General features: G+C 31.1%; 1 protein-coding gene across 1 annotated transcript in view; it reads right to left on the bottom strand.

Moving 5' to 3' along the window:
• LOC145745063 (FRAS1-related extracellular matrix protein 1-like) overlaps window positions 1–11,167 on the bottom strand; it is a 16,113-nt gene extending 4,946 nt beyond the window's left edge. Inside the window, 28 exon segments of the mRNA XM_082563053.1 lie at window positions 377–541; window positions 612–746; window positions 830–948; window positions 1,077–1,182; window positions 1,287–1,370; window positions 1,798–2,112; window positions 2,261–2,395; window positions 2,836–3,053; window positions 3,468–3,650; window positions 3,723–3,846; window positions 3,928–4,079; window positions 4,375–4,511; window positions 4,598–4,809; window positions 5,225–5,396; window positions 5,999–6,205; window positions 6,575–6,744; window positions 7,325–7,495; window positions 7,566–7,659; window positions 7,878–8,050; window positions 8,403–8,540; window positions 8,644–8,763; window positions 8,944–9,108; window positions 9,437–9,548; window positions 9,728–9,865; window positions 9,982–10,136; window positions 10,235–10,327; window positions 10,459–10,578; window positions 11,030–11,167. Coding sequence (XP_082419179.1) covers window positions 377–541; window positions 612–746; window positions 830–948; window positions 1,077–1,182; window positions 1,287–1,370; window positions 1,798–2,112; window positions 2,261–2,395; window positions 2,836–3,053; window positions 3,468–3,650; window positions 3,723–3,846; window positions 3,928–4,079; window positions 4,375–4,511; window positions 4,598–4,809; window positions 5,225–5,396; window positions 5,999–6,205; window positions 6,575–6,744; window positions 7,325–7,495; window positions 7,566–7,659; window positions 7,878–8,050; window positions 8,403–8,540; window positions 8,644–8,763; window positions 8,944–9,108; window positions 9,437–9,548; window positions 9,728–9,865; window positions 9,982–10,136; window positions 10,235–10,327; window positions 10,459–10,578; window positions 11,030–11,167 — 4,251 coding nt within the window.
• Window positions 11,168–12,214: the final 1,047 nt, after the last annotated feature.

The raw sequence follows: 12,214 nt of genomic DNA on the forward strand, positions 1-12,214 counted from the left end.
AAAAGTGTAAGATAAGGTATGCAAAAAATGTATTAAACATGAACAATAATGCCATATATAACTACTGTTTTTTAAATATTTTTTTATCCTCGATGTGAGAAGGTCGACCTCATGACCTAAACATAGAGTAGAATCTGTTACCCTGACCTGGTCTCAAGTTGCCTTTGGCAGTTTGGGATATTATTGATTAAAATTGTTCAATAATTCGGCTGCTGATTAAGTGCTAGCTTAGCAGGAGTAAATATCTTTTGTGCCCTACTCAAAAGTGCTACAGAATGAAAGCAGTCAAATGTAAACCCAGGACTTCTTGTATTGAAGCCAAGTGTTCTGACCACTACACCATATTAACATTAAAACATATAAAACTTATACTTACAGTTCTAGCAAGTAAATCAAGTTGAGTAAACATCTCTATAGGAGTACCAGGAAAGTTAACGTATTCTAACTGACCATAAGTTGGCATCCTTACAACATCAAATATAATTTCCTGGGGACTGGAAGAATCGTCTACAGCTGTGATTTCATTACTTGTAAGAAATACCTATTTAATAAAAAAAAAATTAAATTTTCTGTAAATATATATATATGTTAATTTTATATTGTTATATTACCTGTTCCCCTTCATTAACGTATAATGGTTGAACAGCGACCCGTATCACGCTTTTTTTAGATTGATTTATTTGGATGTTAAAGTTAATTCTTGGTGATGTAAATTCACCGTCAGTAACTGAGAAACGAAAGGAATCCTAAATGGCAAAAAAATCATCAAGTTGTAATCAATTTAAAATTAGTAAAACCTCCAGATTTTTTCTTATTTTAGGGACTTTACCTTTTGTTTAAAACTGATGACACTTTGATGTTTATATCTTAATCTGTTCATTTCAATATCTTGTTCAGTAAAAGAATCAGCATATTCCAAATCAAGCCATTCTTCATCAATATTTGCCCCTTAAATATAATAAATAAATTTTATGTCAAAACTTGAAACGTATTTAATCAGAAATTTTTTAAATTTCGTATACGTTTATTTAGTAAATTTATTTGGTTATGTATGTACAATGTTTATGGTGCTTTACCTTTCAACTGAAGTACCCCCCTTCTTGGCACCGAATGGAGATGATATATCAGATTTTGTGAAATTGTATCATCATCATTTGTTTGAAGATTAATGTTACTAATAATCTAAAAAAAGTATACTTAACATATATCTGGAGCCGTAATTATATCACAATTATAAGTAAAAGCCATAACCGGTTCAAGTTTTGTTTTTAAATATTTTATATCACCTTACTTTCTCCAACATCCAATGATATTTCTTCGTTTATTTCAACAACTGGCCTTTCATCATTCACTTGCATAACAGTAACAGTCTGTACAAATAAATATTATTTTTTAAACACTTAAATCGTCAAAATATGGTTGCAACTCTTAACTAATATTTGTTCCTATGATAACCATAAATTTTTCCGGGAGCGTGGTGTAGTGGTAAGAACATTTGGTTTCACTACATAAGGTCCTGGGTCGATTTCCAATGCTTTTTTGCTGTAGTGCCCTTTGCCTTAAGTGGCACTTTAAACAATATGAACTCCTGATGAGCCAACACTTAATTAGCAGCGTAATTATCAGGCAATTATAATCTATAATATCCCAAACTGTCAAAGGCAACTCAAAACTGGGTCGGAGTAACTGATGTTACTCAATGTTTGGGTTGATAAGTCGACCTTCCCACATTGAGGATAAAGATATATAAAAAAATTAAATAATGTGAATTAACTATTTGCCAAGTTTGGAGCTTACCATATGTTTATTAATTACATGTTTCCCATCACTGATTTTTAAATCGAATTCATCGTTCATACTTTCACTTCCATCATGCATGTAAGCAGGTAATACTTGGTTGTAGTGAAGTTCGTGCATTGAAAACTCATTAATTGGCTCCATATGATGTATAGAATCACCAAGACTAAAAAATTAAAGCATATGTAGTACAAAAAAATTGAAAAAGGATAATATTGTATGGTAATACCTTTCTAAAGAGCGTTTATGTTTAGTCATTAGCATTTCGTCCATAAGCATTCCATGTTTAGGTGGGTCAGTTACTCTTATCATTACCTGAGAAACAACAACAAATAATAAAAAATAAATTAAAAAAATCTAATAATTAAAAAAAATTTACAAAATTAAATAGCAACACAAAAAAATTTGAATAAAAAACTTCTCTATTATTAACTGTATATATATATATATATATATATATTACATGGTCATTAGGTATGTCTAAATCTTCAACATGTATAGTTAGCAGTCTCATAGATCCCTCATTACAAGTCATGTTTTGTACTGTTACAATTGGTTCTTCATCATTTTGTGGTTTAATTGAAATAAGAAATGAAACCTTGAAAATGAAACAATTTCGTCAACTAAAAATCATGCATTTTAAAATTATTTTTTACATTGCTTATAAACTAATACAAAATGGAAAAAAATTATTTTATAGCATAACATAAAGATTTAGTTCCTAAATTAATAACATATAATCTAAATTATTATTGGTGTAGTGGAACAGTTGGCTTTACTAGATGAGGTCCTTGAGTTTGATTCCCACTTCTTTCATGCTGTAGCGCTCATAAGTTGTGCCTTAAATGATGGAAACTAGTGCTGAGCCAGCACTTTATCATCAGATTATTTATCAGGCAAATATATAATCTATAATATCCCAAACTGCCACAGGCAACTTGAGACTGGGTTCGGATAACTGATGTTACTCTATGTTTAGGTTGTAAGTAAACCTTTCTACATTAAGGATAAATATGTATAAAAATATTTAGACATTACATCAACAGAGGTATGCAATCCATCATTGGCATTGACTGTAAACTGATCGAATGTTGGTTCGATGCCAGCATGTTTAGATTGCACATATCTTATATAACCAGATGTTAGTTTGTTTATTGTAAATTGGTTGGATTTCACTCCAATTGTTTTCTCATACCCAGGTTGAGGGGTTATGTCTTCAATAAAACCAAACTCTGGTGGAGCAGTAATTAAGAAAGCTTAAAAACAAAAAATAAAATTAATGAAGTCTTTTTTTTGGCCATCCGAACTATTATAAAAAATATCATTTAAAACAATGTCTGTCAGCATAGTGCAGTGGTCAGAACACTTGGCTTCACTACATGAGGTCTTGGGTTTAACCCCAACTGCTCTCATGCTGTAACACCCTTGAGTAAGGCACTTTAGCCAGTATAAAAATATGACAAGCTCAAAACCAAAAAGCATGTTTATTGTTAGGCAATGACATTAAATAATATCCAAAACTGGCACAGTTAATTTGAGACTTGGTCAGGGTAATAAATGTAACTTCATATTGAGGCCACCTTTCCACATCGAAGATAAATAAATTATAAACTAATATAAAACAATAGACAAAGTGTTATATAATGCAGGAATTTAAAACTTGGTATTACTTATATTTTCCAACGGGGAATCAACATCAATTGCCATAATTTCACGCTCAGTTATTTCTTTAACTTCTCCTTCATTACATTGAAATACTTGATCAGCAAGGGCTATTTGTGGTGGTTGTGAATTAACCGGCAATATCTTGAAAATTAATTCCTTAGTTTGTTCGTCATTCAATTCTGTTCTACCTAAAACAAAATAAATATTTTAAAAAGTAGGAATATGTTTAAGTCTTTAAATTACAAAAATTAATACGTTACCTCTCTTATCAGAAACTACAAAAGTTGCCGAGTCATTAATTGGTTGTTTTCCTATTTCATTCCCTCCATGCACATATAACACATTTCCATTTAAAATATCACTTTGCAAAAATGATGTAACAGTCTAAATAAAAAAATAAAATATCTAATATATAAATGTCTATTTTTTTTAATATTTTTAAAAAATTTGATAAATATACTTTACATTTCCTAGTAATTTGATTGTGCCTTGTCTTGGTGGAGATAGGACTTCAAATATAAGTTGTTGGTTGTCAGTATCATGATCAGTAGCAGATAAAACTGATTGTGATATTGTAGCGGATCCATCCTCATATACTTTTACTATGTTTTTTCCCTCTATACAAATATTAAATACAATTATCAAGTATTAATTTTTGATAGAAAAATTGGCTTCACGACCTAAACATAGTTTGACATCAAATACCCCAACCCAGTCTTAAGTTGCCCTTGGCAGTTTGGAATATTAATGATTATATTTGCCAGATAATTAAACTGCTGATTAAGTGTTGGTTAAGCAGGTGTTTAAACCGTTTAAAGCAACTTACTACAGCATGAAAACAGTGGAAATCAAACCCAGGACCTTATGTAGTAAAGACAAGTGTTTTAACCACTAAACGGTAATTTTAGTTACCTGTTACAAGAGGTAACAAGTCGTCTACTGGGTTAATATTTATATTAAGAATTGCTGGTGAGTTCTGGGTTCCATCGGTTACCGTTAATGTTAAATGATCCAGGAAAACTTCAGACCCATTGTGAGTATATGTAATTCTAAAATTAAATAGTTTTTAAGTTATTCTAAAATAGTTAACTCTAATTAGCAACCGATAAATAATTTTATCAACAAATAGCCTTACCTTGATTGAACTATATCTTGTTGTTTAAATCTATCACCAATTTCTAAAATAACATTATCCCTTTTAATAACACCGGCTAAAGGTAATGTAGTAAGTTCAATTTCAAGATTGTATTGAAATGTATCAGAATCAGATATACTAATAATATTTGATCCTAATATTGCTGATTCTCCTTCATTAACTGTAAGGTTAGTTGTGTGGATTTCAGGAGCCTAACAAAAATATATCTAGATAAATTTTTTTTTTTGCCTTTTTTATTTCCGATGTAGGAAGGTCGATCTCACAATCTTAATATAGAGTAACTTCAGTTACCCTGACCAAGCCTCGAGTTGCCTTTGTCAGTTTGGTATATTATTGATTTATAATTGCTCAACATTTAAGCTGCTGTCAAGGTATTGGCTTAGTAGTAGTTTATACCCTTCAAAGAGCCTTACCTAAGAGCACTACAACTTAAAAGCAATGAGAAACTAACCCAAGACCTCATGTAGTGGAGGCAAGTGCTCTAACCATTACACCATGCTGCCGGTAAATTTCATTTCTGTATAGATAAGAATCTATAAATGTTTACACTAAAAAAAATTAAATTTAAATTCTTTGTACAGCTAACCCCATGGTGGTATAACTTACAATGTTGTCAACTGGTAGAATAGTTATTGCAAAGCGATTGTTTTCCTCACTATTACCTCCAATGTCAGTTACTTTAAACATAAACTCGATATCAACTGGATACAATCCAATATCATTGATAGGAGGCATGTAAGCCACTTTTTGATGGTTAACAGCAGCCTGGGTAAAGGTTCTGTAAAATACAAAACATGTAACTATTTCTGATATTTTTTATTGAAGGAAAATTTACAGCTTAAACACAGGGTAACTTTTGCTACCCTGATCAGGCCAGAAGTTGCCTTTGCCAGTTTTAAATATAATTAATCATAATTATTTAACCTGCCAATTGGTTTTTGACTCAGCAAAGTTTGTACCATTTAAAGCATCTTACTTGACCGGCAGCGTAGTGTAGTGGTAAGAACACTTGCTACACCACCATGGGGTCGTGGGTTTAATCCCCACTGCTCTCATGCTGTAGCACCCTTGAGTAGGGCGCTATAAACGGTATGAACTTCCGCTGAGCCAGCACTTAATCAGCAGTATAATTACCGGGCAATTATAATCTATATAATATCCCAAACTGCTAAAGGCAACTTGAGACTGGGTCGAAGTAACAATTGTTATTCTATGTTTAAGTCGCGCATTCGATTTTCCCACATCGAGGATAAAGATATATACAAAAAAAACAGAGCAATGGCTTGTAATAGGTTGGGATTAAACTCAGGACCATATGTAGCAACATGTTTTACATAAAAACATAAAACTAAGAATATTCCTAATAAAATTTGTGCTTACCTTAATTGGGGTACCATAGGATCTTTCATTAACATCACCATATCATCGGTGAATATCAATTTCCCTGAATCGCCTGGCATTCCATTAACATGGCGACAAGATGTTGTTACTGTATATGTCACAGTTTCAAGACTGTTTTCCATGTCCACATAATTCAGTTGTTCAGAAGTTAACAGAACTACATCTGTTTCATTTACAAAAAGGGTTCTGACAAAAAAAGATGAAATTTAAAAATTTTTTGACAAACTATCTTTTTTTGTTTGACATACTTTTTAGCAATAAAGAACAGACACTGTGGTGAGGTGGTTAGAACACTTAATTTTAAAACATGAGGTTATGGGTTTGATTCCTACTGCTTTTATATTGTAGCACTCATAGATAAGGCGCTGTCAACAATATAAACTCCTGCAAAGCCAACACTAAATCAGCAGCTTAATTATTGTACAATTATAATCTATAATATCCCAAAATGTCAAAGGTACTTTAAGACTGGGTAAGGGTAACTAATGTTCATCTATCTTTATCGTACAGTCGACCTATTTCATTGTCGTGCAATATATTTGTTTTATAACTTACAGAGAATTTCCTACACCAGGTTGGGGTGGTAAATCTTCAACTGGAGTAATCTTAATATTAACTTTTTGTGGACTTGAAAGATTAGGAACAGGTTTACAAGCATCTATCATTGTAAACTCAAATGAATCTTCAAATACTTCATTACCAGAATGTTTGTAACTTATAAGGCCCTAAATAATATAAGAATAATAAATATTAAGAAATTTGAATTTTAAAATACTTAAAAAATGTAGTTAAAGTGCAGAGTTTAAAATTAAAATTATACGCCAGCATGGTGTAGCGGCTAAAACATTTGGTTATTTTACAGTAGGTTCTGGGTTTGATTACCACTGCAATTATGCTATATTGCCCTTGAGTAAGACACTTTTTAAAGTACAAACTTCCGTAAAATTTAAATACCAATCAGCAAGTTGTTTTTTTGTATATATCTTTATCCTCGATGTGGAAAAGTCGAATGCGCGACCTAAACATAGAGTAACATTTGTTACCCCGACCCAGTCTCGTGTTGCCTGTGGCAATTTGTGATATTAACAGACTATAAATGCCCAGTAATTATGCTGCTGATTAAGTGCTGGCTCAGCAGGAGTTCAAACCATTTGTGCTGGCTCAGAAGGAGTTTGTACAGTTTATAACGCCTTACTCAAGGGCGCTACAGCATGAAAGCAGTGGGGATTGAACCCACGACCCCATGGTGGTGTAGCAAGTGTTCTTACCACCACACCACGCTGCCGATGGTTTGTTTTAGTTTACCTTGTACATATCAGATTGCTTAAAAGTATTGACAGACCATCCAACCCTTTCCCATTCATTTCTTTTTTGTATTTGACCCGTTTTTGGTGGTGTTGTAATATTAAAAGTAATATAATTTACATTTGAATCTGCATCAGATGCCTCAAGCATAAACCGGTGGATCATAATTGTCTAAAGAGTAAACAGATATATGTAAATGTATTAAATTAATGTTTAAATGCACAAATACTGATGTGAATACCTGCCCTTCTTCTAATAGAAATACAATGTTTGTGATAAGAAAAGGAGGTGCATCGTCTTTTGGTAGGATCCTAATTGGGAACTTAAAACGCATGCTAAAAAAAGTTTTAAATAATGTAGTATTAAAATTAGAATATATCTACCTTAGCAGCAACCATAACATGACCCGTGGGTTTGATTCCCACTGCTCTTATGCTGCAGCACCCCACCCCTGAGCCATTTGAGGGTGCTATAAATGGTATGAACTCTTTTCACCCAATACTAAATCAGCATAAAAAAAACGTAAGTGTAATGACTTAAATTAATGCTTTACCTGTGCCTTCCATCTGAAACTCTAAAAATGATAAAATCTGATCTTGTATCAGTGTCATCATGTTTATATTCCACCACACCACTCTCAACATCTTCCCATTTAAATGTAAATATTGGTTTGTTGTTTATAAACAATCTACCATGCTGTAAGCCACCAGCTAAAGTAAATCTAACCTTAAATAAAGTTTTTTTTTAAATATATTTATTTATTCTCGATGTGGTAAGATCAACTTCATGACCTTAACATAGAGTAACATCAGTTACCCAGACCCAGTCTCAAGTTGCCTTTGACAGTTTGGGGTATAAAATTTATAATTATTGGATAATTAAGCTGCTGATTAAGTGCTGGCTCAGCAGAGGTTAATACCGTTTGTAGTACCTTATTCAAGGGCTCCTTAGCTTGAAAGCAGTGGGGATCAAACCCAGTACCTCATGTGATGAAGTCAGGATTAACATTTAATATTAAATCACAATTAAATACAGTTAATGAGACTTTTTATTTTATCTTTAATTTTTACATTAATACCTGGCCTATGTTGTCCTTATCTACAAGTTGCAAGCAGTTTTGATTGATTGATCTCGATTGACCTTCTAACATTGTCAACCCCATATTCCAAGATACTCTTGGTGCATTTGTATCCGAAACTCGTATAGATAAAAGTATCTACATAACATAATAAATGTAATAACTAACAAATTTTAAACATAACTAAATCAAAAAAATAGTTATCCAATTTTTAATGGCTAAATATGGTGATAAAACCTACTCTGATTGGTTCAGAATGTTGAAAGTAATCATCAAAAACGACAAATTCAGCCGAAAAGGTTTGTCTTTCAGTAAAACTAATATTAGGTGGTTGGTAGGCTATTTGTAGTTCTTCCAAATCCTGTAAAAAATTACATAAACTAGTATTCAAAAGGTAATGTTTATAAATATTAATAATAATACCATATTTCTTCTATACATTAATAAGTATAAAAGAAATTTTAAATTCAACTATATTTATATTGTTTATAATTTTTCTTAGAAAGTTTACATTTTACAGGGTCATAAAATATTTTTTTACTTGTTGTCTAAATGAATCTATTGGTATTGACTCATCTTGTAAATTAGTTATAAACCCTTGGGAAGGATGTGAAGTGATATTAAATATCAATCTCTCATTGTGGGTTTCACTATCGATTGCTGTTACTACCATTGGTAAAATGTTTGTCAAAGCAAATTGGTCTACCTTGGATTTAAAATATTACAATATATATGATAAGTGTTATAAAAAGCGTCTATTTTTAAGTTCAAACAACTAGTTAAATTATGTACATTAGTCGATAGGCCACGCACAGATTTTAATTGTTGTAATATAGTTAATATAGTTGCATCTCTCAACTAAAATTTGCCTGCAGTAATTTACCCACACACCACAATTGGCAGTTTTATTTATTTTTTAGGCTATTTTGGACTTAAATATTTATGTATATACATTAAACACTAAACTTCATTATATTTGTATGTTGTTATTTTAAAAATATATTACATGCTTTTAATAAAATAAATAAAATTACTTCTACAATGAGCATATTTCCAAAACTTCCTTTCGGGGGTTGATTTGGGTAAGCTCCGATTATTTCAACAGGTAACCAATGTCGTTCCTGCTGCAAAACTGAGCCAGAACGCCTTAACAATTTGTACAAAATTTTATTAAACTAAATTAATTGACGCAACATAGCTTTATATTGACTCCTTAAAAAATAGTTTAACGACTGCTTTGCAAGTTAGATGAAAATTAGGGTAAGTGTAATAAATAAAGTAGTTTGCCTTTTTAGTTTTGGTTAAATTAAATAATTTTTGAATACCTGTCTGTGATAATAACATGAATAGGAATGTAATCAATATTGGGAGTGGGTGTTGAAAGATGTTCATATCTTAGTCTTAACAATAAAAACTCCTCACAAGGCACTGCTATTGATCCAAATAATTTATAAGAGTCCTGACTAAAAAATAAGTAAAAAAATCAAAATTTGTAACCTGCACTACATAAATTATTATTATTATTAATTTTGATAAAAAAGTTAAAATTTATTTTTTTTTTTTTTTTGATGATAGTTACTTTACTAAAGATGTTGATTCATTTCTTGGAACAACCAGTCTTCCATATTGTGGGAAATTATAAACATCGTGTTGTGGAATTCTAACTTCACAAGATAAGTCAAAATTGCGGTCATAAGTAAAATCTATCACATCTTTGGTGATTGGGTTAGAAAACTGTAAAGAAAAAACGATATTTCTTTTTATGATACTTTGTCAAAACCTTGTGAAAAATTGTGATAATTTTAAATAATAGTTAAGTTAGTTTTACTTACTTTTGATGAGTAGTGTACTACCAGAGGCACTTTGTTAAGTTGGATAATGTCACATCGAGAATTCAAAATATGAACTTTTAAATAAACAATTTCCTGAGTAATAAAAAAGGGTTTAAACGAAGACAAATATTAAAAACTTTCAAAAGAGTAAAAAAAAATTTAAAAGACATTTTTTAAATTTCATTAAAAAATTGAATGTATAATTACCTATATTAAGATCTTACCTGTGTTGTTTTGCTTTCCAGTAAGGTATAAACCTTAAATTTAACAACATCTTGGCTTAAAAAAGGTGACCCGTTGTGTTCATAACGTACAGAATTATCCAAATAGTCGCAATCAAATATCTGATATAAATATGATTTTTAAATAAATAGAAACAACAGAAGTTTGTAATTATTGCTCTTAAACGTTATTTTTACCAGTATTTTAATGTAGTTTCAAGTTTTATTTCAGTAATTAGCGCTGATGACTAATTAGCGCGTACAGCCTAAAGTTCGCGCGTTAATCTATCATGCATTTTTTTACATATCTTTATCCTCGATAATAATTAAACTGCGGATTAGTTTTTGGATTTTTGTAACGTTTATTGCGTCTTACTTAGGGGCGTTTCTGCAAGAAAGCAGTAAAAATCGAATCCGAGACCTTGTAGTAATTCGAAGTGCTATAAACTCTACACCGTGCTGTCGGTCGTATAAAACGCAAAATTTAATACACTCGCGTATAGCTTAGATTACATCTATAAAAAGAATATAACCGATATTCATCTGTTTACAATTAAGGTTAGGTTTATTATACCTCTGGTGTGAGCTTGCCAACTCTCTGATACATCGGTTCGTTATTAACAACTTCAACTTTACATGTTGTCCCTGGCTGTACGTCGAAGTTCAGAATAGATTTCGTCAAGTATTTCATGCGACCATTGGCTACCTCCATTTCAACATGCCTGGTGTTGATTATTTGGCCTTGGCATATTTGCAACAAGTATATAATTAATAAAACATAATTCATATTTTGACTAGATCTAAATAAAACTTCACGTGATCATGTAGGCCTAACTAAAGAAGGATTAAATAGCGCAATCGGCGAATTGCCCTTGTAAAATTTTATTTTAACAAACGAAAATACTAAATTATTGTTATGTAGAGCGGCAATAATCTATCTTTATTTGTATAAGTTCTTCGTATATAGCTTAATACTAGAAGCCGGGAGACTTCTACGCTTTTAATGAAATTAAAATAGGCCACAATTGTCACTTAAATAAGATGCGAGAAAACAAACATCGCTTTGTTGTCTTCCTTGCGCGACTGTCTGGTTTTTACGCTTGTGTAACTTTCGTAGCTCGGTATTTTATTTAGGAAACAAAATCTTATCTAGCTAATCAAAACTACGGCCATTTTTACTTATACCAACTAAAATATCACAACATAGTAACTGACATAGGCCTACATACTCTTTATGGTTTCAATGATAAGATGATAAAAAGTATATTGCCATTTGACGAATTATATCTTGCGTTTATGTGCCAATTATTTTCAAATATGCTGCAATTTAAGTAAAACTGCTTTTAAAGTTTCTTAGATGCGTTGTTAAAAGTGTGTTTTCTTTTTAAATAGACCTATATTATACCAAAACTTTTATATATGTAGTTAATTTAGCAGTTTTCGTTTTCTAATATTTAATATCTTAATCTTGTCCCTTGTTTTTTTTTCGATAAAGTCAATTTTGATTTAAATAAATGTGTACATGTAAGAATTAAAATAAAACTTCAAATTGTTTAAATTCAGATTATCTATATAACAATATGATAATAGATTTACAAAAGCAACAAGTAAAAAAATATTTATTGTCAAAAGTATTGTTCCTTATTGTTTGGAAACACTACGCTTTCCCTTTCTCTTTGTTGCGTCTTCTGTCGCGAGCTGGGATTTAAATTTATTCAAAAGAATATTTATTTTTTTTCGAAATTTTTAAGGTCAAAGG

Source organism: Corella eumyota, chromosome 3 (genome assembly GCF_963082875.1).
Source record: "Corella eumyota chromosome 3, kaCorEumy4.1, whole genome shotgun sequence".
NCBI lineage: Eukaryota > Metazoa > Chordata > Ascidiacea > Phlebobranchia > Corellidae > Corella > Corella eumyota.